The sequence below is a fragment of the Erinaceus europaeus genome, chromosome 6, assembly GCF_950295315.1.
Source record: "Erinaceus europaeus chromosome 6, mEriEur2.1, whole genome shotgun sequence".
NCBI lineage: Eukaryota > Metazoa > Chordata > Mammalia > Eulipotyphla > Erinaceidae > Erinaceus > Erinaceus europaeus.
The window spans coordinates 52,771,806-52,799,305 of record NC_080167.1 but is presented as its reverse complement, the minus strand read 5'-3'; the positions used below and the strand labels follow the sequence as shown (position 1 = coordinate 52,799,305).

The window sequence follows — 27,500 nt, the reverse complement described above, 5'->3', positions numbered from 1 at the left end:
CAAGTCCCTTGAAACAGTTTAGGCTGCCAAGTCCCTTGAAACAGTTTATATGCACTGATGGAGTTTGTTCAAGGAGATATTTACCTGTTGTTGCCTTTGTTCTTTAGAACTCCAGTGGTAAACTAACTGACTTCCTGAGCTTCTACACACTCCCCTCTACAGTCATGCACCACCCAGCTCACAAGAGCCTCAAGGCTGCCTACTCTTTCTACAACATTCACACAGAGACACCCCTGCTGGACCTTATGCATGACGCACTAGTCATTGCAAAATTGGTAAGTGATTCACTCCTTTTGGTCCTGTGTTTTTCCAAGCATGTTATCCTAGTACATAAACAAGCTTCTTTTAAGGATCTGAATGGTGGTGTACCTGGTTAAGTGCACATGTTACCATAAACAACTTTTATGTTCTGTCCTTTAACACAGTTGGAGTCCATTTGAGACTTGTTATTAACTATCAGTCAAAAGGAATTTTGATGAGTTTCTTTTATAACTTTAGTAACTTAATTTGATATAATTTAGTTGCAGCTTAACCATAAAGATGTTCTATACAAATTTGGAACTTTTAGGCCTCAAATAATAAAGTGTAATGCCCATAAGATAAGGAATATAAGAAAAATACAAGATCCCAGGATATAAGAAAGATACATGAGTGTTTGCATTGCAGCAAATAACTAACAAAACTCAGTTTAAAGGGGGGAAGGTTGGGATTGGCATACCCAGTTAGTTATGTACTGCGCAAAAAAACCCGATTAAGGACCCAGGTTTGAGCTCCCACTCCCCTTCTGCTGCAGGGATGCTTCACAAGCAGTGAAGTGTAGGTCTGCAGGTGTCTGTCTCTCCCTCCCCTCAATTTCTCTCTGTCTAGTTAAATAAAATGGAAGAAGGGGTGGCGGGGGATTGCTGCCAGGAGCCATGGATTCATAGTGCTGGCACCAAGCCCCAACAATAATCTAGAGACCAAAAAAAAAAAAAATTTTTTTTTTTTTTTTTTTTTTACTTATTTACTGGTGGGGTTGGGTAGGGGATAGGTGCAGAGAGAACCAGAGCATCACTCTGGCACATGTGCTGCTAGGGATAGAACTAAGTGTAGAGTTAGAGCAGTTGTTAAATTCTTGTTACAAATAAATATTTTCCTTTAAAATGTTTGACAGATACATCTTTATGTAATTACAAGAATCACACATTACAACTGCCATTACTTCATTTATCTAGTATTTGGTCATTGAAAATATTTTTTAAAGTATTTATTGCTTGAGAACCAGAAGATAGTTCACTTGTTAATGCATACCTTGCCTCGTGTGAGATAAGAGCTGCAGCTCTGGATATCTTCTATGACATGTCATGGCACTGGGCCATGTAGCCCTTGTTGTTGCCCTTCTTGTTTTATTGTTGTTATTGATGTCATTGTTGTTGGATAGGACAGAGAAAAATGGAGAGAGGAGGGGAAGAGGAGTCAGGCTGTGGCACACATGGCACAAAGCACAAGGACTGGCTAAGGATCCTGGTTTGAGCCCCTGGTTCCCCACCTGTAGGGGAGTCGCTTCATAGGCAGTTCTGAAGCAGGTCTGCTGGTGTCTATCTTGCTCTCCTCCCCTCTGTTTTCCCCTCCTCTCTCCATTTCTCTCTGTCCTATCTTACGATGACATCAATAAAAACAACAATAAAAAAAAGATGGTTCAAGCCCCCGGCTCCCCACCTGCAGGGAAATCTCTGCACAAGCAGTCAAGTAGGTCTGAAGGTGTCTGTCTTTCTCTCCCCCTCTCTCCATTTCTCTCTGTCCTATCCAACAATGACAACAACAACAACAATAAAACAAGGGCAACAAAAGAATAAAATATTTTTTAAAAGAGTGTTTTTAAAAGAGAGAGAGGGGAGGGGGAGAAAAAGATAGACACCTGCAGACCTGCTTCACCACTTGTGAAGCGACTCTCCTACAGGTGGGTAGCTGGGGGCTCAAACTGAGATCCTGCCGCCAGTCCTTGTACTTCGCACCATGTGCGCTTAACCCACTGCGCTACCGCCCGACCCCAATTCCATATTTTATGTAATCTTGCTGAGTCTGTCAGATTCATAGCTAGTTAATTAACCCATATGCAACTAAATTCTTAACTCATGCAGACAATAAACCTTGTTATTTAAGCATATTCAAAAGCTATTAGGAAAAGAATTACGTTATACTGAAATAATGTAATTTTTCAGAGGTTTTGACTCTTTAAAATTCAGAGAAAACACTTGGATTCTTTGATATTTTAAAATTTAAATTATTTTTATGTTGCAGAAAGGATTTGATGTCTTCAATGCATTAGATTTGATGGAAAACAAGACATTCTTGGAAAAACTCAAGTTTGGCATAGGAGATGGCAATTTACAGTATTATTTGTACAATTGGAGGTGTCCAGGAACAGATTCTGAAAAGGTAAGTGAAGTTGATACACCCTTAACAAACTTAAATCAACTTGCCTAGTATACCCATGTTTGTTTTTTTGGATTGTTGAGTGGTTTTATTTAGCAGGTTTTTTTTATATACAAATCTGCTATACTACAGTATACTTTCATTTTTCTTGCCTGTTCTCATTATTCAATTTCTTCCCTCTAGGTTGGACTTGTATTACAATAGATGGCTATATCTAGAACTCTGCATCATCATCTGTTAATATTCTGTTTGGTTCCTGGAAATCTCATTCCAAGGAAGAAAAGCACAACTTTAAGTGAAATTTTAAGTCAGGAACAGTCTGAAAAGATGACAAAGCATCCCTATGTGACTGATAGTTCATGTTTCTAGCTAGAACATTAACGATCATCCTTTTTTCCCAGCTTACCCATTTATTTGTAAGAGGAATGAAAAGGGGATGAACCATACATTCCTCAAATTTTCAAATTTTTTTGACTGTGTTGACAAAGAGGGTATTTTTCCCACTGTCTAAATAAAGAACTGTTTTTCTATGGACCAAACAGTAAGTCACATAATCGTGTGGAAAAAAAAAAATCTTTGCTATTGTGTGGAAACTAAATTGCATTTCTGTTTATTAAGTAGTAGCCTGAAAGTTCATGTCACAAAATAAAGGATCCTTGGGAAATTTCTTATGTCAGTCACCTAGTATACATGCTATCAGTGGGAACACATGTGGAACCAGCACTTTTGTAACTCAGCAACAATGATGGCTATTTAAATGGAATGCAAGATAAAAATGTACTGAAGTCTCGTACATCTATTTCTCAAGAAGCAAAGTTGCCAAATTAATAAACCTATACTTTGATCTTCAGCAGATCAGTGGATTGGTTCAAATGCAAAGTCCTGTGCAGACTTTTAAGTGTGCTCTTTGAAAGAGTATACAGCCAAACTCGTTTCTTCTCAGCAACAGCAAAGATATGTGAAGTGAAAAATAAAAGCTCTCATATCAAAATAAATCCCCAGTGGAACTTCTTAGTGCTATGGGACGTTAATAGTTAGGATGTTTTTATTACTTGTGCAAAATAGCACATATTCCTTTATACTGACTTTAATTTATCATGAAAACTGTCATGCTAATGGGAATTGTTTTATTTGTAAATAAGTACTCATAATTTTGTTACTGATGGTGTTTTTACCAAGACTATGGAAAACCAAGTTTCACTGTGTATATACATGTGTATATATTGCCGGTAGTGCAAGGGGAAAAGATGTAGACTGGGCCACATTAGCTGGCCTTGACTCAGACAAAGTAGTCACTTCTTCCTGCCTTTACTGTTCCAGTGCCTAGGCTGTTGAGTACAGAAAAGTTTATTTTAGACATGATGGCCTTTCCTTCGTTAGTTATAGTCAAATTAAGCCCATCACAAGCTATATCAGGCAGGAACTAGCAAGTTAAATCCAACCCACTGCCTGTATTTGTACAGCCCTCCAGCAAAAGATGGTTTTTACTTTGGGGGACAGAGACCAGAAGAATGTTTTATGACATGTTAAAATTGTTCTAAGCTCAATCTGTAAATAAAGTTTTATTGGAACCCAGCCACATTATTTTGTTCATGTATCTGAACCCAGCCACACCATTTGTTCCCTATGGCTACTAAACTGTGATAGCCCTAGAAAACTATTCTGGAGCCAGACTGACACCAAAGAGCTGAAAGCCAGTTTCTGCATTTCACCACCACAGCTGTGGTTTATCTGAGCTGCCACTAGAGGGCACTCAGCCCCACACTGCTGTGCAATTAGGACAGAGCTGCACACTTTCTGGAAGATAAAAAGGAATTACTTCATTGAGGATGATAAAAAACATCCCATCACCATTCCTTCCTAAAAGGAGAGAGGCTTCAGAGAAGCAAAACTGAACCAATTCACTGAAACATTTGAGAAACCAGCATGAAGTAAATGAGATTTTGACTTTAATTTGGAGTGCTGTGGAAGAGCAGTGTTTCTTTCCATGTTTCCAGGGCACAAAATCTAAAAATGGGTTCTTCAGTAATTGTAGATCTGCCAGTTGGAAATTGTCATCAACTGTATTCCCTCATCATAAAAGTTATTATTCTTTATCAGAATTCACACTATTTTACTCATTAATAGTAAAAAAAAAAAATTTTTTTTTTTTTTTATTAATGGGAGAAGAGTGAAGAGAGAAAGTACCAGAGCATCACTCAGACATATGCAATTCTGGGGGAAGAATCAGGGGCTTCATGTTTGTAAGTCCAACACTATCCATTGTCCCACCCCCGCTACTATTTGTTTTTGAAGTTACTCACAAATAATACATATATTCTTTAAAACTTAAGCAGATTGCCAACAGTTTTAAATGGATAATCAACAAAACTGTGTTTATAAAGTAGCTATTAGAACTAAATTTTAATGCAATGTGTTATATTTTACATATTTTAGAAATGTCCTATATTTTTGCCAGTAATTGAATTGTTTTCTTCCATGAGGTTTTTGGTGTGTTTTTTGTTGTTGTTTTTACTATTAGTAGTAAAATTTAAATGAGAAGTGGCATAATTCCATGCATCAATTAGAACTTAAAACTACCCCCTAGTTTATAGGAAGTAGCTTTCCAAACATAGTTTTAACATAAACATAAGACATTAAATAGACTTCTAACATAAAGGGGCTTCTGGTCATTGTGCAGACCCACCTCTGAGAAACCAAGCTCCTCTGTTTATCTTTTCCTTCTTCATTTCACATAATTAACATCAAGCTTTTATACATGTTAGGTTTCCAATAAGTTAACCAAGTAAAGGGTTGGATTCTAACTAATCAAAATACTTGGCTTTTCTATAAAATCAAACATTTCTCCTACAACCACACATCCCTGTTTATAAGAAATGTCAAGTCAACCAGAGATAATTTAAGACAACACATTGCTTGTTAGTTAGTGTATCTTTCCTGTTTTTAAAACAAAACACTGTCTACAGTCCAGTTTCATCTGCCCTGTGGTTAACCATGTTGACTGGCCATTTTCAAGTTGGATGAAATAGATGTTCTTGCCTACAAGAACTGTACCAACCTTTTAAAAAGTGGATTTATATGGGGTCGGGCAGTAGCGCAGCGGGTTAAACACATGTGCAAAGCACAAGGATCGGCAGAAGGATCACGGTTTGAGCCCCAGCTCCCCAACTGCAGGGGAGTCGCTTCACAGGCGGTGAAGCAAGTCTGCAGGTATCTTTCTCTCCCCCTCCCCACCCTGTCTTCCTCTCCTCGATTTCTCTGTCCTATCCAACAACAAATGACATCAACAACAATAACCACAACAAGGATACAAACAATAAGGGCAACAAAAGGAAAAAAAATGGCCTCCAGGAGCAGTGGATTCATGGTGCAGGCACTGAGCCCCAGCAATAAACCTGGAGGCCAAAAAAAAAAAAAAAAGTGAGGGAGTTGGGCTGTAGCGCAGCGGGTTAAGCGCAGGTGGCGCTAAGCACAAGGACCGGCATAAGGATCCTGGTTCAAGCCCTGGCTCCCCACCTGCAGGGGTGTCGCTTCACAAGCAGTGAAACAGGTCTGTAGGTGTCTATCTTTCTCTCCCTCTCTCTGTCTTCCCCCTCCCCTCTCCATTTCTCTCTGTCCTATCCAACAACAATGACAACAATAATAACTACAACAATAAAACAACAAGGGCAACAAAAGGGAAAAAAATAAAAATAAATATTTAAAAAAAATTTTTTAAGTGAGTTTATATAAACGTGGACATTAGTTTCAATAAATTTTGTTGTGATAGTTTTGTTTTAAACTTCTATGGATCTGTATTGTACAATTAACAGAGTCTTAATACACTTTGAAGAAACTAGTAAAAATAACTCACTTTATTCCTTTTATGTATCATTTACAGCCATATGAGATGACAAGTTTATTCAAGGTTACTTTACAGCCATTTTTTTACTTTTGGGTGGTTTCCTTATCTTATTGGGGTTTGGAATGAGTTTCTTTATTTTCAGAGGTTGTAACACCACAGTCTGCTGACCTTCAGTCAGCTTTCTCTTATGCTTAGCAAGATCTTCACAGGAAGTTTCCAAAATCTCTTTGTGTTGGCTTTCCAAAGATGTAGTTTCTGTGATTTCCCTGGAGTCTTCCAGTAGGTCTTGGAACCAGGGAACATTTAAACAGGGCACTCTGGGGATGATAGCTTTGACCTCATCTGCAAAGTCGGTGGTGTTCTTCCTGAAGCCTAGGGCCAGCACACATTTCAAGCCAATGGCAGGTGCAAGCCTCTCACTGAGCCGGGGCACCTGACCTGCAGGGACTGATCTGCTCAGACTCAGCTGGATAAGGTGGGAAGTGATGATCTCAGGTTTGGCCGACTTGCACACCAGCACAAGGAGCAACTCGTCCTTCTCCAGAGCCCTGGTGACTTCATTGACGCCAATGGCCAGCTGTTTCCTAATGGGGGCTGGAGTCCACCCTGATGCTGGCAGATCTCCCTCCAACTTCCTCTCCTTTGGGTCCTTACCAGCATCATCAGCTAGACTACCTACATCTCCGCTTTGCTTTTTTAGAAAAGGCTGTTTCTTCTTTTTCCTCTTGTCCTCAATCTTCTGCAGCCCAAGAGACTTAAACCTGTCTTCGAGAGTCTGTAATATGAAGTGCATGTCTTCCCGATCCAGGGCACTCCAGCAGATGGTATACGGGTTATTCAGTGATGTCTTCACGGCCACAGGTCTTGTCTTCCGAACAGAGCCCCGTCCTGGTGCTTGAGGTGCCAATGCCATTCTGAAAATCTAGAGAATCAAAATGAAGGGGGAGATAACTGTTAATCAGACATGGAGGTTTTTAGATGCTCCCAGTTGAGCTGTTTCTGACTTGAGAAGTTGCAGCAAATGTTATTAGATAGGAATATATTTACATGTCCATACTTTAACCTCCAGTTTAAGCCACTTACTAATGTAAAATCAAGCACATTTTGTTAATTTACTCATCCATTCGTACTGATTTGAGTAGATGCTATTTGTCAAGTACTGAGCTAAGTGCTGAGGTGGACTTTTTTTTTTTTTTAGGATCACTTTATTGGGATTAATGGCTTACAGTCAACAGTAAAATACAATAGTCTGTACATGTATAACATTCCCACATAACAATACAACCCCCACTAGGTCCTCCTCTGCCATCATGTTCCAGGTGGACATTTTTAGTTTCAGGTAAAAGTAGGGTTTAACCATTTTGAAAAAAAAATTTGTCAAGACTTACTTATTGAGAGAGAACCTGGCTGAGAGCCAGGTTTGAGCCTCTGCTTCCCACCTGCAGGGGGAAAACTTTCCAAGTGGTGAAGCAGGGCTGCAGATGTCTCTCTGTCTCTACCTCACCCTTCCCTCTCGATTTCTGACTGTCTCTATCCAGTAAATAAAGATAATAAAAAATACTTTAAAAAGAGAGAACCAGGGCATCACACTAGTAAATGCTGCTACTGGAGATCAAACCAAATGGTATGCATGCAAATCCTGCCCTATACCTCGGGCCCAGCTGCCTGCCCCGTAAACTTTTTCATGACTTCCCTCATATTAAGACAACTTACTATTTTCACTACTGCAATTAATAATTCTATTTCTTTTATAAAAATGTTCCCTGTTTCTAGTTGTTCATAATTATCCCTTTACTGTGTGGTCTTCATCTTACAGATAAATGTGTTACCATTTTCCAAGTTGCAGCTACTACTTATCCATTCCATGGATAATCACTGTGCCCCTCCACTGTGCAGGCAGAGTTCAGGGCACTGGGGTTCAGCACCTTCAAGAGAGCCCTGGCAGCCTCTGCCAAACAGAATTAACTAGGTTTGGCTTTCTTAAGAAATCAAACAGTAAATATACCCACATGAACACTGATACTTTCAAATGTGCCCTTTCGTGAGTCTCCTTCCTGTCGGACCCTACCTTGTGCAAACTTCCTTAAAACATTTGATACCCAAGCATACATGCCCCCGTAGTTAATTCCAAACCAACTGCTGTGAAATGATGAAATGTATATACTAATATATATATATATATATATATATATACACACACCTATTAATATTAACTAATATACAGGGACCCTGATAAGGAGATCTTGTTTTATCTTCCACAGACAACTACTTAATCCTTCCTGCAGCTCAGCTAAGGGACTCACTCACATGGCAAAAAGAAAAGAAAAAGCGAAAAGGGACAGCCCTGGAAAAGCCTGGAGTTTGTAACTCTCCCTGTTGCCAGGTAAACAGATTTTCTTCTTCCAGATAGCCCCTCATCCCAGGTCCTGTAATCCCCCACCCTCAGAAGAATTAATCAAGGTCTCTCTCTCCTGGTTAAACTTGCACTGAGGATATGGGCTGCTGAGGTCGAGGGTGAGTCTGCAGAGTGTTTGTCACGAGTGAGGCACCTGCTTGTGGCTTCGCTTCTCACGAAATCCCTGCGGTTGTCCCCTGCCTGAAGGGCCCGGCTCGGGTGACACACCTCGCCAAAGGGCTTTTCCAGACCCTGACGCTGGCTGCACCTCACAAACAACCCGTAGCTTTCTACAACGGGGGCTGGAGGGCTGGTCCTCACACCAGATCTACAGAGCTGGGACAGGGCTGGGGCGCCTGCACCCGGACACACAGATCTGGGACAGGGCTGGGGCGCCTGCACCCGGACACGCCGACTTCCCACTGTTGCCAGAGGGAAGGAACAGGCGATCGAGCATCGCAGCGGAACTAGGGCTCGAGCTCTGCCCGCGGTGGCCCCTCTCCCGTGCCGCGCCGAGCCGACCACTCCAGCTCCAGCTCCAGCTCCGCGAACTTCCGGTCCGAGCCCCGCAGCCCCTGCGCCTCCGCGGTCACATCCCCCACTCACGCTCACGGCGTCGCTCCACGAGTCCCCGCCGCGCGTGCGTAGAGTCCGCGTCCCCAGCCCAGCCTTTGAGGTCCAACCGGTAAAATCCACGGGTTTGGAACTAACTGGAGCTGCCGAGCCTCCGATGACAGCAGTGCGCAGGCGTCTGGTCTGTCTCGCGAGACTTCGAGGTTGCCTTGGCAACCTGTCGCAGAAGACCTCCGTTTCTGGCCCAGGTCTCGCGCAGCTCTGTCTCTCACCTGCGCCGCCCTCGGGGAACCGGATTTCTACCTTCTGGCGCCTGGCAGTGTCCGCCTCCACGCTGTCGCTTTTCTGTATCTGCCTGGCCTACAGAAGCAACGTCTCAGTGTCTGTTCCCGTGCCCTAACCTCCGTGGAGTCCCCAACACTTCGTACAGGAGATAAATGGAGAGGGCGGCGTGTATATAGCCGACAGTCTAGAGCCCCGCCCCATGACCTTCACAAGAAAAGGAGGATAAGACAACTGTGCCTTCTGAGAACCGAAATGTCTGCTGCGCCTACTCCAGCCGTGCCTGGAGGCTCTGGGTGACCGCGGACAACTGTAAAACAGCCACAGAACATTTTCAAATCGGGTCTGAACCTGTGCGAAACTGCTGAACCCGTGGCTGCAGAAGCTTGAAGTCAACAAGAAAACGAAAGTTTAAAGTAAAAGCCGTTTTTGCTGTGAAGGCACCAGGCATCAAGGCCCCCACTTCCCGCCCCTTGTCAGGTTTAGAGTCCCTGAGAGAGCTGCCTATATCCATCGCCTCGCCTTCATGTCTGCAGGAGCTTTCTGTAGGAAAGAAAGAAATCTTTACAAGCCTTGGTTCCTGTGCTATTTCCACAGAGAGCATTAGGTTCTGCAAATTAAGAGGGCCTTTTCTGTTCTTTTTTAATTTATAAAATGGAAATGTTGACAAGACCATAGGATAAGAGGGACACAACTCCACACAATTCCCACCACCAGAACTCCATATCCCACACCCTCCCCCGATAGCTTTCCTATTTAATGCCCTGGGAGTATAGACCCAGGGTCATTATGGGGAGCAGAAGGTGGAAGGTCTGGCTTCTGTAATTGCTTCCCCGCTGAACATGGGCGTTGACAGGTGGATCCATACTCCCAGTCTGTCTCTCTCTCTCCCTAGTGGGGCGGGGCTCTGGGGAATCGGGGCTCCAGGACACATTGGTGGGGTCGTCTGCAATGGGGGTCCCCCCCTTCCAATTATTATTTTAAGAATACTCAAAGTAGCCACACAGAAAACAACCCACTGGAAGACGAAGACCACTAGGCGTCAGGGGAAGACAGCTGCACAGACCCCAGGCCTGCTAACCCCTCCAGGAGCAGAAGAGAGCACCTCAACTTCAGCAGCCATGACCTCAAATTCAGGAGTAGTGACATCAGCTCCAAGAACAGCGGTCTCTCCAGTGGCATAAATCTATGAGGACTTGCTCCCCTTCAGAGCAGCCAGTGTTAGCCAGGTTTTCATGCAGAAGGGCAAAGATAACCAGCTGTGCCAGGAGCTCCCTTCCAAGGCTCTCCTCATCTCCTGCAGAGAGAGAGAGAGAGAGGGAGAGAGAGTGTGTGTGTGTGTGTGTGTGTGTGTGTGTGTGTGTGTGTGTGTGTTCTAAATGCAACTCCAGCCACACTAACAGCAGCCAGTATCAGTTAGGGGCAAAGAGCTTCTGGGATCTCCCACAAGTTCAGGTTCAAGAATTCTCCAGGGCATCTGTATTTCAGGTGAAAAAAACTTGAAAAAGGAAACTAAGACAGAACATTTAACCCTCACCATTTGAAAGCAAAGATGGATAGGTTTAAAATGTATTGGGGCTGGGAAATAGCTCACCTGGTAGAGCTCCTCCTCTATCATTCCTGAGCACCTGAGTGTGGGGCCCCAGCTCCCACGTGGGAGCACCGTGGAAAGGGGAAGCTTCACAGTGGAGCTAGTGCTATGTTATCTCTCCTTTCCATTTCTTTCCCTCTAGATACACCTTTTAAAAACTTACACTATCTGTTTTGTTATGGCTATAGAAAAAAGGATATCAGCAAGGGGAGAGGAAGAGACAGAGAAGGGGCCTGGCTTCACCACTTGTGACGCTTCCCCTGCTAGAGGTGGGGACTAGGAGGTTGAACCTGGGTCCTCGTGCACTGTAACGTGTGTGCTAAAGCAGGGTGTGCCACTGCCTGGCCCAATATCCTTTTTCTGAGATTAAGAGTTTTATGCTTTACCAACTGAGCTATCCAGGCTGGCTGATATCCTTTTTTCTATAGCCATAACAAAACAGATCATGTAAGTTTTTAAAAGGTGTATCTAGAGCATCAAATACATATAAATTTCTTAGAAAAATAAACCTACAGAAGATATGCAAGGTATTCAATAAGGAAAAAGTAGAGAGGTGTTTTTTTTTTATCTCCCTTTTGTTGCCCTTGTTTTTCATTGTTGTTGTAGTTATTGCTATTGTTATTGATGTCGTCGTCCTTGTTGGATAGGACAGAGAGAAATGTAGAGAGGAGGGGAACACAGAGAAAGGGAGAGAAAGACACCTGCAGACCGGCTTCACCACCTATGAAGCGACTTCTCCTGCAGGTGGGGAGCCAGGGGCTCGAACTGGGATCCTTTCGTGGGTCCTTGCGCTTTGCGCCTATGTGCACTAACCTGCTGCGCTACCGCCCGATTCCCAGTAGAGAGCTTTTTTCTTTTTCTTTTTTCTTCTTTTCTTCTTCTTCATCTTTTTTTTTTTTTTTTTTCCTCCAGGGTTACTGCTGGGGCCTGGCGCCTTGCACTATGAACCCACTACTTCTGGATGCTATTTTTCCATTTTTGTTGTGCTTGTTGTTATTGTTGTTATTGCTGCAGCTGTTGTTGGATAGGACAGAGAGAAATAAAGAGAGGAGGGGAAGACAGAGAGGGGAGAGAAAGACACCTGCAGACCTGCTTCACCACTTGTGAAGTGACTCCCCTGCAGGTGGGGAGCCAGGGGGTCAAACTGGGATCCTTAATTCAGTCCTTGCTTCGTACCATGTGCGCTTGACCCGTTGCGCTACTGCCTGGCTCCCAAGAGCGTTCTCTGAAAACATTAGGAAATTAATTGAGGGGGCTGGGGAGTGGCACAGACTCCACCTGCGGGAGGGGGGGTGGAGACACTTCACAAGGGGTAAATTGGGTCTGCAGGTATCTTTCTCCTTTTTTTCCCCCCCCCCCCACTGCTGCTGCTGTTGCTGCTGCTGCTGCTGCTGTTGGATAGGAAAGAGGGAAATTGAGAGAGGAGGGAAAGATAGAGAGGGGAAGAGAAAGACACCTTCAGACCTGCTTCACCACTTGTGAAGTGACTCCCCCCCACACAAGTGGGGAGCTGGGGGCTTGAACCAGTCCTTGTGCTTTTTACTATGTGCGCTTAACCCAGTGCATTACTGCCTGCCCCCCCCCCCTTTTTAACCAGAGCATTGCTCTGGTGTGGCACCAAACACCAGCAATAATCCTGGTGGCAAAAAAGGAGGAGGGGGAGAAGGAGAAGAAAAGAAGTGGTCCAGGAGGTGGTGCAGTGGATAAAGCACTGGACTCTCAAGCATGAGGTCCTGAGTTCAATCCCTGGCAGCACATGTACCAGGGTGATGTCTGGATCTTTCTCTCTCCTCCTATGTTTTTCATTAATAAATAAATTTTTTTAAAAAGTTATTTTAAAAAAAGAAGAAAAAGGCCACCAGGAATGGTAGTGGTAACCCTGGTGACAATAAAAAGAACAAAACTATATATGTCAGATTCTGCCATAAAGATAGCAGCCTGCCCATCCCTGACAAATGATGTGGACTTTCAATGCAATTCCAAGGAAAATTCAAATGTTTCCTTTTATGAAAGTTGTCTGATGATATTAAGATTTATATGAAAGAATGGAATGTCCCAAACAGATCTTCCCAAGGAAGAGCAGAATGGGAAGGATTATATGATTTAAAACAGTATTGATATGGAGAACCCAAGAAACTATTCCACGATTGTTTGTGTTTTCTCTTCAGCTACTCAGACTTTAGCCCCCCCCTCCACTCCCCTATAGCTTCATTAAGGTCATTGATAAATTTGACAGTGACCTTGATCCATCATCATTAGTTCTCAGTCCTCATTTTATAATATACTTTCTCAACTTGGTTTCCAGGAAGCTACATTCTCTTGTTTCTCTCACTCCAAGGACCATTTCTCTTCTGTCTTCATCTGCTCACTTTTCTTCCTTTCTCCAACCTTTTCTTCCCATATTATTTTTTAATTATTATTGCATAGTACAGAGAGAGAAATTGAGAGAGGAGGAGAAAACAGAGAGGGGGAGAGACAGACAGATACCTATGGACCTGCTTCACCCCTTGTGAAGCTACCTCCCTGCAGGTGGGGATCCAGGGGCTTGAACCAGGATCCTTGAGCGGGACTTTACGCTTTGTACTATGTGCGCTTAACCCGGTGCTCTACTGTCTGCCGACCCCGCCTTCTCCAAACTTTTTTTTTAAAGATTTTATTTATTTATGAGAAAGATAGGCGGGGAGAGAGAGAGAGAGAGAGAGAGGGAACCAGACATCACTCTGGTACATGTGCTGCCAGGGATCAAACTCAGGACCTCATGCTTGAAAGTCTAATGCTTTATTCACTGTGCCACCTCCTAGACCACTCCAAACTCTTAATGTTAGAATTTCCCATGACTCAATCCTGTCTGATTTCTTCTCGGTCTACATTCTTTTATCAAGGTTATCTCCCAGTCTCCTTCCTTCTTGCTCTTTGAAACAAGACACCCATGATCTGGCATTACTTGGGCATCTGGAAATGAATGGCAACTCAAAAGAAGAAAGTGCTTTGAAAGGTTGACCAGGGAGTGGCGCACCTGACTGAGTACACACATTACAGTGCCCAGGACCCAGGTTCGAGCTGCTCATCCTCACCTGCAGGGGGAAAGGTTTGTAAGTGGTAAAATACGGCTGCAGGTGTCTCTGTCTTTCTCCTTCTGTATCACTCCCTCCCCTCTAGATTACTGGCTGTCTCTATCCAATATAGATAAATTTTTAAAGTGCTGTGAAAGGAATTCTTAAAAGAACAGCCTAGTCTTAAAAGATAAAGCAGCGTAAGGTGTACCCTCCCTTTCTGTCGTCCTGATTTCCTGTTACTATAATGCTAAAGTGTTGCAGCTGCATATGGTATTGGCCCTCAGTGCAGCGACTCAGCTGAACTGCTGATAAGGGGTTCCTGGCTGAGGAGGTACTCTGTGTTTTCGAAGTCCCATCTGCCTGTGTGCCTCAGGGCTGGGAAACAATGTAACAGTTAAGCAAAGGACTTTCATACCTAAAGCTCTCAGGCCCCAGGTTCAATCCCCAGCACTACTATAAACCAAAGTTGAGCAGTCCTCTGATCTTTCTCTCTGTATCTCTCATTAAAATAAAATACTTTTACATATATATTGTATTTATTTGTTGGATAGAGACAGAGAAATAGGGAAGGGACATACAAAGGGAGACACCTACAGCACTACCTCACCAACCACAAAGCTTTCCCCCTGCAGGTGAGCACTGAGGATTTGAACCTGGGTCCTGGTGCATTGTATCATATGCGTTAAATCCAATGTGCCACCACCTGGACCCTTAAAATACTTTTTTTTTGCCTCCAGGGTTATTGCTGGGGCTCAGTGCTTGTACTATGAATCCACTGCTCCTGGAGGCCATTTCCCCCTCCCCTTTTGTTGCCCTTGTTGTTGTAGCCTTGTTGTGGTTATTATTGTTATTGTTGATGTCATTCGTTGTTGAATAGGACAGAGAGAAATGGAGAGAGGAGGGGAAGACAGAGAGAGGGAGAGAAAGACAGACACCTGCAGACCTGCCTCACCGCCTGTGAAGTGATTTCCCTGAAGGTGGGGAGCTGGGGGCTCCAACCGGGATCCTTACACAGGTCCCTGTGCTTGGCGCCACGTGCGCTTAACCTGCTGCGCTACCACCCGACTCCCAAAATACTTTTTTAAAAAGTGCATTTCCCATGACCTAGGACTTCAAAAAATCTGTCCAATATATATTTTTCCTAACACTGGCTTTTTCTCCTTTACTTGGGTTTTTGTTTGTTTGTTTGTTTAACCATGGAAAAAACTGTGTGTGTGTGTGTGTGTGTGTGTGTGTGTGTGTGTGTGTGTGTTGGGAGAGGGGGGTTTGGGCAGTGGTGCACCGGGTGAAGTGCATATAGTACGAAGTGCAAGGACACCTGATTTGAGCCCCAGCTCCCCACCTGAAGGGGGGGCCACTTCACAAGCAGTGAAGCAGGCCTATAGGTGTCTTGTCTCCCCCCCACCTCCCCTGCCCTCTCAATTTCTCTCTGTCCTATTCAATAAAATAGGGGGGGGGGATGGCCACCAGGAACAGTGGATTCATAGTGTCTCAGAAATAGCCCTGGAGGCAGTAAAATAAAATAAGTTTTTTGTGCTTGGGAGGTGGCAAAATGAGTAAGATGCTGGATTTAGTAGCTTGGGGTCCTGAGTTTGGTCCCTGGTATCCCATGTTCCAGAGTGATGCTCTATTTCATTCCCCCCCCTTTTTTTTTCCTTCCCTCTACATCTTGTTTTGTTAATAAATCTTGGGAGTCAGGCGGTAGGGCAGTGGATTAAGTGCAGGTGGCACAAAGTGCACGGGCCTGTGTAAGGATCCTGGTTCGAGCCCCCGGCTCCCCACCTGCAGGGGAGTCGCTTCACAGGCAGTGAAGCAAGTCTGCAGGTGTCTATCTTTCTCTCCCCCTCTCTGCCTTCCCCTCCTCTCTCCATTTCTCTCTGTCCTATCCAACAATAACAATAACAACAACAATAATAAAAACAACAAGGGTAACAAAAGGGAATAAATAGATATTAAATAAAATCTTAAAAACAAAAGTTTTAAAAATTAGGAGAAAAAACAATTTACATGAAAAATCAGCAAAATTATATATATATATATATATATATATATATATATATATATATATATATATATATATGTGTGTGTGTATGTATTCCCCTCCCAGAACACTGCTCAGTTTTGGCATATGGTGATGCAGGACATTGAACCTGGAACTTTGGAACCTCAGGTATGACAATCGCATAATCATTGTTACCCTTCCCTCCCCCCCTCCGCCGAAAGATTTTAAGTTACCTATTTCAAATAGAGACAGAAATTGAGAGGGAAGGGGAAGAGAGAGGGGGGAGAGTGATGTCTGCAGCACTACTTCACAACTCACTAAGTTTCCTCCCTGCAGGTAGGGGTGGTCGGCTTGAACCCAGGTCTTTCTTTGCACACTTAGTGTGTGCAACCAGGTGTGCCACTGTCTGGCCCCCAGATGTTTTTTAAATGTATTTTTACGCAAAACAAGCTAAAATATGGGGGCGGGGGTGCTTTCTCCTCTGTCACTTAGATTGTTGTGTTTTTACATTGTTATGCATTTCAAATCCGTGGTTTCCTTAACACCAAGTTTGTCAGTCCTTAGACACCTTTACCAATACTTTTCAAAGAGTCAGAAATTAATCCCTGTGGTCCAGGAGGTGGCACAATGGGTAAAGTATTGGGTGCTCAAGCATGAGGTACAGAGTTCAAACCCAGCAACACCAGAATGCTGTCTGGTTCTTTATCTCTCCTGTGTTTCTCATGAATAAATAAATGAAATATTTTTTTTAAAAAAAATCAATCCCTTCAATGAAACGAATCCAATTACAAGAAAGACTAAGGCAAGTATTAACCTATGGGACTACATCAAATTAAAAAGCTTCTTCACAGCAAAAGAAACCACTACCCAAACCAAGAGACCCCTCACAGAATGGGAGAAGATCTTTACATGCCATACATCAGATAAGAGTTTAATAACCAACATATATAAAGAGTTTGCCAGACTCAACAACAAGACAACAAATAACCCCATCCAAAAATGGGGGGAGGACTTGGACAGAATATTCACCACAGAAGAGATCCAAAAGGCCGAGAAACACATGAAAAAATGCTAAGTCTCTGATTGTCAGAGAAATCCAAATCAAGACAACAATGAGATATCACTTCACTCCTGTGAGAATGTCATACATCAGAAAAGGTAACAGCAGCTAATGCTGGAGATCATGTGGGGTCAAAGGAACCCTCCTACACTGCTGGTGGGAATGTCAATTGGTCCAACCTCTGTGGAGAACAGTCTGGAGAACTCTCAGAAGGCTAGAAATGGACCTACCCTATGACCCTGCAATTCCTCTCCTGGGGATATATCCTAAGGAACCCAACACATCCATCCAAAAAGATCTGTGTACACATATGTTCTTGGCAGCACAATTTGTAATTGCCAAAACCTGGAAACAACCCAGATGTCCAACAACAGATGAGTGGCTGAGCAAGTTGTGGTCTAGATACACAATGGAATACTACTCAGCTGTAAAAAATGGTGACTTCACCGTTTTCAGCCGATCTTGGATGGACCTTAAAAAAATCATGTTGAGTGAAATAAGTCAGAAACTGAAGGATGAATATGGGATGATCTCACTCTCAGGCAGAAGTTGAAAAACAAGATTAGAAAAGAAAACACAAGTCGAACCTGAAATGGAATTGGAGTATTACACCAAAGTAAAAGACTCTGACTCTGGGGTGGGTGGGTGGGTGGGGAGAATACAGGTCCATGAAAGATGATGAATGACATAGTGGGGGTTGTATTGTTAAATGGGAATCTGGGGAATGTTATGCATGTACAAACTATTGTATTTACTGTTGAATGTAAAACATTAATTCCCCAATAAAGAAATAAATTATTTAAAAAAATCAATCCCTTACATGACCAGGAAATGGAGTTCCAGCTTTTTGTTTAGTTTTTATTGTTGACAGGGTTATTGCTGGGACAGGTTTCCAGCACTACAAATCTACCTCTCCTGGAGCCCCCCCCCATTTTTTCTTTCTAATTTTTTTTATTATTTATTTTCCCTTTTGTTGCCCTTTTTTATTGTTGTTGTAGTTATTGATGTCATAGTTGTTAGATAGGACATAGAGAAATAGAGAGAGGAGGGGAAAACAGAGAGGAGAGAAAGACACCTGCAGGCCTGATTCACCGCCTGTGAAGGGACTCCCCTGTAGGTGGGGAGCCGGGACTCGAACCAGGATTCTTATTTCGGTCCTTGCGCTTCGCGCCACATGCGCTTAACCCACTGCGCTACCGCCCGACTCCCTCTTTCTAATTTTTAGTATATAAGATAGAGAAGAACTGAGAGGGGGGCCGGATGGTGACACACCTTGTTGAGTGCACATATTACAATGCTAAAGGGTCTCTCTGTCTCTCTCCATTTATTTATTTATTTATTTTTCTCTCCCTTTTTCTCTCCACCTTCCTCTCAATTTCTGTATCTATCCAGTAAATAAAGATAAAAAAAATTTAAAGAAATCTAAAGTGAGAGAGGACTAGAAGAGAGGGAGACCTGTCGACCTGCTTCACCGCTTGTGAAACACCCCCCCCCTCGGGTGGTGAGCGGGGCTCGAACCAGGGTCCTTGCGTTGGTAATAAATGCGCTTAACTCAATGCACCACCTGGGGCCCAGCCCCTTAGTTCCAGTTTTTAGAAAATGTTATCAGTGTGAATCACAACTCCCTCCTTTGTCGCCGCAGATTTGGATGAAACTTCGGTTTGTTCCCTGGAAAGGGGGTTCAAACTGAACAAGTGTGTGGTCCCGTGCAGTCACCATTGAAGAAAGAAGTTAGGATGGCCGCACTCTTGTTCAGAAAGCAATTTTGCCTCCTGCAGAAGTTAAAGCACGCAAGCCACACACACCCCCTCTTTTTTCCCCCCCATTCCTGATGAACTGTGGCAAGACAGACGCTGGAGGTCTGAATAAATACTGCACTGGGCAGGTTTCTGGGAATTCGGCAGAGGAAAGTGGTAGGCGTGAAATACGAGTCCCGAGCGAGGCCCGTGGCCTAGGGAAGATCTCACTAGATTTCCTGAAAGCAACTTCTAGAGAAAGACTCGGGGAGAGAGCCAAAGGCGGAGAGGAACTCATTTAAATTCTCTGTTCTGGCCTTTCTGCAGGATTCTGCCGTAGACTTCTAGCTAGAGGGACCACAGGGGCGTGCCTGTTCAACTGTTGGCCCCGCCTCTTAGTACTAAAAGCCAATGAGAACAGACATGGCTAGTAGCGCGTCCAGTGAGAGTCTGCAAGCCCTGGGGCGCTGCCCTTTTAAGGAGCCCTGACACCGGCTTAAGTCCCAGGGCCAGAGAGCAACAGCAAGGACGAGGTGCAGCCGTCATGTCTCTACAGGTGAGCCCGGGTGGGCGGGCCGCACTGTGGAGAGCAGCGCCTTGCTGGGCAGCGCTCCAAGGGCTCCGGAGCCCGAGGAACGCCTCGGGTTGCGGCGGCTGGCACACACCTGAGAATCCCGGGGCAGTGGCTACACTTGTAGCCCCCTGGTCTTTGCACACTGGAGTCTCAGAATCCGGCAGCCCTGCCCCAGCGCCCCGATTGCTGGGGAGACCTCATCCAGGCCATCTCTTGACTGCGAGTTGAGACTCTCTATAACTCTTAAGAACTCCAGGGATGGATGAAACGCGGACAGGCGCGCCCCAGGAGCTATGCAAGCTATCTGGGCTGCTCCCCGGGGAAGGCGCACCTGCCCTGCGCTTTTCTCTCTTGGGGACCCCCCCCCACTCCTTACTACTTCTGGGGATGTGCGGGGGAGGGGTGGAGACTCCCCAGTGTTTTTCTGAACAGTAAACATATGTAAAACTATGGTTTTAAGATACTGTTTTTCCTGCTGGGTGAAAAGATAAAATATATGGCCATTAGAAATTGTGGAGAAATACAAATCCATCAAGAACCTTTTCATCCAGGGGATAACCACTACTCACCTTCTTTTTTTCTATTATATTTATTTAATTTCCCTTTTGTTGCCCTTGTTGTTTTTTATTGTTGTTGATGATGATGTCGTCATTGTTAAATGGGACAAAGAGAAATAGAGAGGAGGGGAAGACAGAGAGGGGGAGAGAAAGACACCTGCAGACCTGCTTTACCGCCTGTGAAGCGACTCCCCTGCAGGTGAGGAACCAGGGGCTCGAACCAGAATCCTTATGCATAGCACCACATGCACTTAACCTGCTGCACTACCGCCCGACTCCCATCCACTTGTTTATCTTGTCACATGTACTTTACATATCAATTCCAAAAAATCACCAGCAAAATATCAATGAGTTTACCCCTTAACTTTTCTTCCAGGACTTTTATGGGTTTCAGATCTTACAGTTAAGTCTTTAATGTACCTTGAGTTTATTATGTCTTGTTGAAAAACAGTGGTGCCTAATTTGTGTGTAGCTGCCCAGTTTACCTAACACCAATTATTGACTGTTCTTTCCTGAAACACTGTGTGTTCCAGACTCCTTTCTATAATTCGACCGTATATGCATGGTTTACTGTGTTCTGTTACCATATTGTTTTGATGACTATAATTTTATAATTTGAGACCAGGGAGTTTGATGCTCTCAACTTTGCAACTTAGTTCTTCTTTCTTAAAGTTATTTTGACTATTTGGGGTCTTTTATGGTTTCACTCACATTTTAGTGGAATTTTCCATTGGAATATTGATAGTTACCTTGAAAATATAACTTGCCTTGGATAGTATGCAAATCTTCACATATTGACATCCTATTCAGAAGCATGAGCTATTTTTCCTCCTCCTCCTCCTCCTCTTCTTCCTCCTTCCCCTCTTCCTCCTCTCTTCTTCTCCTTCTTTTCTTTTACCAGAGCACTGTTCAGCTCTGGTTTATGATGAAACTAGGAATTGAGCCCTAGCATGGAAGTCACTGAACATAACCATTACACTATTTCCCTCTGTCTCAACCGACATGAGTCCTTTTCATTTATCTGTGTGTTCTTCACTTTCTTTCTTTCTTTCTTTTTTTTTTTTTTTTTTTTTTTTAACCAGAGCACTGTTCAGCTCTGGCTTATGGTGGTGCAGGGGATTGAACCTGGGACTTTGGAGCCTCAGATATGAGAGTCTTGTTTTCATAACCATTATGCTATTTCCCTTCCGCGCTGTTCTTCACTTTCTAAGACATGAACATTTTCAGCACTTCCTAGTGGTCCGGAAGGTGGTGCAGTAGATAAAGCACGAGGTCCCGAATTTGATCCCCAGCAGCACATGTACCAGAATGATGTCTGGTTCTCTCTGTCTCCTCCTGTCTTTCTCATAAATAAAATATTTTTTAAAAAGGATTTTACACATTCTTTTTTTAAAAAGATATATTGATTACATATGAGAGTCTCACATGAGACATATAGACAAGGAGAGAGAGAAGAAGACAGAACACACTCTGGTACATGTGGTGTACCATTACACTATTGAACCAGGAACCTCAGCTGTACAAGCCCGTTTTCCCAGTTGCCCATATTGTTTTTTATTTCTTCATAGCTTGTCCATATATCAGTTAAGTACCAGGAGAAGTGTCCATGAGTTTAACTGAGTTAGGACAATTTGGGGAGGCCAGCAAAGCAATAGCTCACTTCTCTCTGAATCCTTCCTCCTCCTATTTAAGCTTCCCACGTGCTACTCCTCCCTCCTCTAGTTATGCCAGCCTATTCAATGCACTGTTCACTGTCTTTTGCTTCAGGCTGACTTCGACAAGATTTCAGCAGACGTGAGAAAGCTGAAAGCAAGGCCAGATGATGAAGAGCTTAAAGAACTCTATGGACTCTACAAACAGTCCATCATTGGAGACATCAACATTGGTACCCCATAGTGTTATGAATAACAATATACTTTGAACATTGTGTGCATAGACTGGAAAAAAGTAAACTTGACAATTTTATCTTCTTTTGGCAGGTTGTCCAGTCTTGTTAGATATGAAAGGCAAAGTTAAATGGGAAGCATGGAACCTCAAAAAAGGTTTCTGATTCTTCAACCAGTTCAGTGTGTTTTCTTAATTCTCCAGTATGTCAGTCTATGAAATTCTCTGTCTCTTTCTAGGGTTGTCGAAAGAAGATGCCATGAGTGCCTACATTTCTAAGGCAAAAGAGCTGATAGAAAAATATGGAATTTAGAATTCAGCAGATGAGAAAGTTCTCCTTTTGAAGCCTCCATCATGTTACTATGATCTAACACTTAGGGGAGCAGTGCACCAAAACACTTTCAGTATCATGAATCTTTCTGCTACTCATCTAAATTGTAATCATGAATTAAAGACATGCCATATTTAATGAATAAATTTTAAAATTTTAAAGACTACATATTTAATGAATAAATTTTAAAATGTAAAAAAAATTGAATGAAATGGCTGCAATTATCCAACTTTCACTTTAAGGTAAATACTATATCAAATACAACAGTAAATAAGCCAAAATGTTTAATAAACTTGAGAGTTCACCTAGAGTTCTTCAGAAAAACAAAGTTATGACAACTATCAGTCACTTTTTTCTATACATTTTTACATCTAAGAGAACTCAGAGAGAAAAAAACTATGCAATATAGTATCTGGTGATTGAATCTCTTTGTTTACCTTTATCAATAAATTTTTACCTGTGAAAACTGAAAGTATAGAGTCTAGAATATATCAACTCAATCTTCATCCCCCCCCCTCTCTGAAGGAACCTATCTTATTTTCATAGTTCTACAGTTTGTTTGCAATTTCTTAGGATAGAATTGTTGTTTAAGGGGGCCATGCAGTAGCATATCAGTTAGGCACACATGGCGCAAATCACAAAGATGGGCACAAGGATCCCAGCTCGAGCCCCCAGCTCCCCATCTGCAGGGGAGTCACTTCACAAGAGATGAAGCAGGTCTGCATGTGTCTATCTTTCCCTCCCCCTTTCTGTCTTCTCCTCCTCTCTCAGTTTCTCTCTGTCCTATCCAACAACAACAACAGCAATAATAATAACATGGGCAACAAAATGGAAAAAATGGCCTCCAAGAGCAGTGAATTCATACTGCAGACACTGAGCCCCAGCAGTAACCCTAGAGGCAAATAAATAAATAAATAAATAAAATAATTGTTTAAAAAGTGTACCACCATTCTCAATATAAGTATTTGATGTGGTCTGACCAGAGAGAGATGACTTCATACTAAAAATCAAGGTTAGGAGTTAGGCGGTAGCGCAGGGGGTTAAGCGCACGTGGCGCAAAGCGCAAGGACCTGCATAAGGATCCTGGTTCATGCCCCCGGCTTCCCGCCTGCAGGGAATCACTTCACAAGCAGTGAAGCAGGTCTGCAGGTGTCTATCTTTCTCTCCCCATCCCTGTCTTCCCCCCCTCTCCATTTCTCTCTGTCCTATCCAATAACAAAAACAGTAATGACAACAACAATAAGAACCACAATGATAAACTACAAGGGCAACAAAAGGGAATAAATAAATAAGTAAAATATTTTTTTAAAAATAATAAAATAAATAAAAATCAAGGTTGACTAGATGGATTTACAGGGACTTACTCTGTGTGAAAAAGAGCCCACCCCAGGTTATTGATCTCATTCATGTAACATTCTTGAAATAGCCAAAGTCTAGACAGTGATTACTGGTGAGTGTAGAAGGGGACAGGGTAGGAGATCTGGTGGGATGGGATGTTTCCTGTGACTGTTGGAGCCTGGCTATAAGAATACACTAGAGTTTTACACAGTGCCCTTCCCTCTAGTGTGGGCACTGGGTGATTCTGTATTATTTCTTACAACTAGATGTGAATCTATCATTAGATTCAAAAGTAAAAAGTTTAAATTTGAAAGCCTTGCTTGATTTTTAACCTTGAAAATGTTGCAGAGTAAAGATGATTGCTGTTACTATTTAAAAGTTTGGCTGCAAGATGTTCACAAGTTTTCAGCAATGAAATCAAACTTCAGATCCAACAAAGGAAAGGCATGACCAGTCCCAAGCCTAAGCTTTTCCCATTGAGGGCATCACTTCCAACAGACAGAGAAGTAGATGAGAAACCCCTTCTAGGATCTTGACATTGGCTACATTATGAGATCTACCATATGCAGAATTATTCCAAATAGGGGCAGCAAGATAACTCACCTGGGAGGTGCCTGCTTTGCCATACACGCCACCCTGGCTCGCTGGGGAAGCTTTGTTGCTGTGGTCTTTCCCTTTCTCCCTCTGTCTCTCTGTCTCTGTTTCTATCTTTTCTATCTGAAAAATTTGATCCAGAGCAGTGAATCCTTGGTGACCAAAAAAAAAAAAAAAAAATTGTTAAAATGAATTTTTTTTAATTTCTTTATTGGGGGGTTAATGTTTTTTTTTTTCTTAAATTTCTTTATTGGAGGATTGTTTTACATTCAAAAGTAAATATAATAGTTTGTATCTGAATAACATTTCTAAGTTTTCCACATAACAGTACAACCCTAATTTATGAGTCTAAATTACTGTTTTTTGCAGAGCTAGGACCTTACCTCACACATACACAATTTTAATAATGTTCCTGAGTTGACTTATTCATTCAGTCAGAATAAAAAGATAGATAGATAGATAGATAGATAGATAGATAAAGAGAGATCACAATATCATAGCGTCCCCTGATGCCATGACACTCATGTGGTGCCATCACTCAGACTGGTGCAATGCACACAGCAGGACACACACACTATCCAGTGAGCTTTCTCTCCAGCTCCCCAAGTTACTCTTGTACCAGTATTTCCACAAGGAAGCAAGCCCTGAAATCACATCAAACCTCAAGCACAGCACAGCAAGTACTAAGCATCTGACATAATTTGCTGAGGCTGTTTTTAATTCAGATCTGCTCCTCAAATTCCCGCTCAAAACCCCCCACTCCATAATCAAGTTTACATTATTTGGAAATGTCTGAAAAGGAAATCTGAGTTCTAAAAGATGCCTCCATATGCATCTCCCTTAATCTTATTTGCTGAGGCTCTATATGATTTGTAAGCACCCTTACTATTTGTTTACAGATATAACAAGGCATTGAAAATTAACATTTTCATATAAAATGCTGTTACATGGTTTATTTACTTATTTGCTTATTGTGGCACTGGTAGATGAACTCAGAGCTTCCCAATGTGGTACCTCTGCTGAGCAACCTTACGAGGCCAATTTTCTTATCAAGAAAATTGAGAGAAGAGAGGGAGAGAGAGAGACCACAGTGCTGTTCCACAGTCAGTGGAGCTTCCTCGGTGTAATTTACAGCCCTTCCATGTGGTGCTGGACTCAAAACCAGGGCCACTCACGTGATAAGGTGCCCACTCTACCAGGTGAGTTATCTCCTAGAACCAACCCCCCAATTCAGGGTTATTTTATTTAAACACAAAATTCTAGTGTCATCTTACTACCCACACTTCCCACCCCTCTTTGTTTTTATTCAATAGACCACCCTTATATTTCAAACAATTAGATCAAGTTTGGAGTCAGTAGTGTGGAAACAATTTCAAGCATTTCTCCTGTCTATTATTTTCACTGTTAAATGATTGGGAGTATGTGTGTGGGAAGGGGGGGTAGGGAGCAAAATAGCTCCCTTGGATAGCACACTGCTTTGTCATGCATATGATCTGAGTTCCAAACCAGCTTCCATTACATTGGTGCTGTAGTTGGTCAGTGTCTCTCAGTCCCCCCTCCCCGCTGCCCTCCACCCATTTTGTCTTGCTCTGTTTAAAAAAAAAAAGTTTTTTTTTTAATTATTGAGGCAAGAAAAATGGATTATTCACTGACTGATGGTGTGTGTAGCAGATATTTTGTTAATGAACTTTCCATATGAGATTCAAATGAGAGTGTAAGAGACAAGTAAAGAATCACACCAGAAGTATTCCTTCCCCATTTGCCTTTTGTACCCAGGTCTATAAACCACCTTAAAAAACAGTAACCCAATAGTAGCTCTCGCAGAAAAGTCAGAAGCCTATCCACTAAACCACTCTATTTTAAGACACAGTGGAAAGACTGACTAATTGTTGGCAATCATTGACAGTTCTAGACACTTGGATATATAGTTCTTGATGAAGGTTTCATTGCTGGGCTCTAGGAGATAAAAGTGATTTCCTGGAAGCTTGCAAATATCAAAACTTCCACTGGTTAGATCTTTCCAGGCTGAAAATGAACAAAATTACATTTAAAACAAATGGCACCACTATCAGTAGCAAAAGATTTAATTTTAGATATCATGTTTCTCAAATCTGACACCAATGGTATCATTACTTCCAAGGTTTCACATTCTCTGTCCTGCATTTTTCTTTCCTCTAAGATGGTTTGCACACAGTTTTGGTACTACCTGTCTTCTCTTTTACTTTATGTGTCTGTGCTAAGTACAATTCAGTCCAACTTTTTGCTTATTGCAGTGACTGCTAGTGAGTCAGCAACCATCAAACAAAATTTCAATTATATGACCCCCAGACTTTCAAAACAATCTCACCTTCCAAATTCTGTACTTTATCTTCCGATCCAAAAAAACATGTCAGGTCACATGAAAGGACAGGCTCAGAAGGTTTCTCAAAGCTGTGAAAATAAAAGAGCTGCTTACAAGTCTTTTATAATCGACATCCCAGGACATCATGCTTGAGAGTCCAGTGCTTTCTCCATTGCACCACCTCCTAGGCCACACATGTCAATAACTTAAAATGAAACACCAGGAAAGAAAGTCCTCACTTTCTCTTCCCTGAAATGCAGATTTTTTTTCTCCAAAAGTTAAGAATCACTGTAGTCCAGGCCATTTTCTAAGATCCTCTAGACTTCTAGAACCATACAGGGGGCAGTAGGGACTGGTCCAGTACAAGCTGAGGCTGGCCACAGTGGGTGCTTCTGCCATCCCTCCAGAAGAGATTTCCTCTATCCCTGCTCCCTATGGTTCCACAGGTAGGGAGGTAACAAGGAGACAAAGCAATGTCTTACAAACAGGACCATCTAGCTGATTCATCTAGGCTCTAGCTGAATCAGTGACTACAGGCATCTAAGCCTGGTGCAGGGAACTATGTTAGCCACGAGGGAGTCAAGGATAAACAAACAGTTCCTTTCCTCCTGCCTTAGAGACTGACTGAGGCGACAGACATTCATGAAATAATCAGGCATCTGGAAAGATGTGTACATGCTATCAAGTTCAGAGCTGTCTGTGAACCTGTAGGGGTGGAATGGGCGAGCGAAGTGTCCCTGGGGGAGTAGAGTTTGCTCTGAGGTCTAAGAGAGAAAGCCTGGCCAAGGGACAGAGGCAGCAGGGGCAGATGGAACAGAAAGAGCACAAAAACAGCTAATGTCTAGAGGATGAAGGGAAATTGGGACAAGATAAAGCAGAAGAGGTGAAGGCCAGGTCTGGATCTCTCAGAGCACTGTGGGCCTCCGG

The 27,500-nt window shown here is 42.8% G+C and overlaps 4 protein-coding genes across 9 annotated transcripts in view; 2 read left to right on the top strand and 2 right to left on the bottom strand.

The window, feature by feature from the left end:
- Nucleotides 1-3,991, top strand: part of NMT2 (N-myristoyltransferase 2) — a 45,220-nt gene extending 41,229 nt beyond the window's left edge. For both annotated transcript variants that reach the window (XM_007526104.3, XM_016189618.2), the window contains 3 exons: nt 108-275; nt 2,281-2,418; nt 2,599-3,991. In XM_007526104.3, coding sequence (XP_007526166.1) covers nt 108-275; nt 2,281-2,418; nt 2,599-2,619 — 327 coding nt within the window. In that variant the 3' untranslated portion in view covers nt 2,620-3,991. The remainder of the gene's footprint in view (nt 1-107; nt 276-2,280; nt 2,419-2,598) is intronic.
- Nucleotides 3,992-6,249: 2,258 nt separating this feature from the next.
- On the bottom strand, nt 6,250-9,620 carry RPP38 (ribonuclease P/MRP subunit p38). 3 transcript variants are annotated; one of them, XM_060192217.1, is made up of 3 exons: nt 9,071-9,250; nt 8,809-9,030; nt 6,250-7,184 (listed from the first exon to the last, which is right to left on the bottom strand). In XM_060192217.1, the coding sequence occupies exon 3, from the start codon at nt 7,170-7,172 to the stop codon at nt 6,324-6,326; it is 849 nt and encodes a 282-aa protein (XP_060048200.1). In that variant the 5' UTR covers nt 7,173-7,184; nt 8,809-9,030; nt 9,071-9,250; the 3' UTR covers nt 6,250-6,323. The 3 variants fall into 3 exon arrangements, with proteins under 3 accessions (XP_060048200.1, XP_060048201.1, XP_007526704.1); XM_060192218.1 differs by having other exon boundaries at nt 6,250-7,181; XM_007526642.3 differs by lacking the exons at nt 8,809-9,030; nt 9,071-9,250 and adding an exon at nt 9,261-9,620 and having other exon boundaries at nt 6,250-7,181.
- Nucleotides 9,621-19,367: 9,747 nt separating this feature from the next.
- Nucleotides 19,368-22,766, top strand: ACBD7 (acyl-CoA binding domain containing 7). The gene is made up of 4 exons (XM_007526634.3): nt 19,368-19,510; nt 21,853-21,970; nt 22,065-22,127; nt 22,209-22,766. The coding sequence occupies exons 1-4, from the start codon at nt 19,499-19,501 to the stop codon at nt 22,280-22,282; spliced, it is 267 nt and encodes an 88-aa protein (XP_007526696.1). The 5' UTR covers nt 19,368-19,498; the 3' UTR covers nt 22,283-22,766.
- Nucleotides 22,767-25,490: 2,724 nt separating this feature from the next.
- Nucleotides 25,491-27,500, bottom strand: part of OLAH (oleoyl-ACP hydrolase) — a 38,076-nt gene continuing 36,066 nt past the window's right edge. For all 3 annotated transcript variants that reach the window (XM_060192216.1, XM_060192214.1, XM_060192215.1), the window contains 2 exons: nt 26,580-26,662; nt 25,491-26,257 (listed from right to left, as the gene is read on the bottom strand). In XM_060192216.1, coding sequence (XP_060048199.1) covers nt 26,115-26,257; nt 26,580-26,662 — 226 coding nt within the window. In that variant the 3' untranslated portion in view covers nt 25,491-26,114. The remainder of the gene's footprint in view (nt 26,258-26,579; nt 26,663-27,500) is intronic.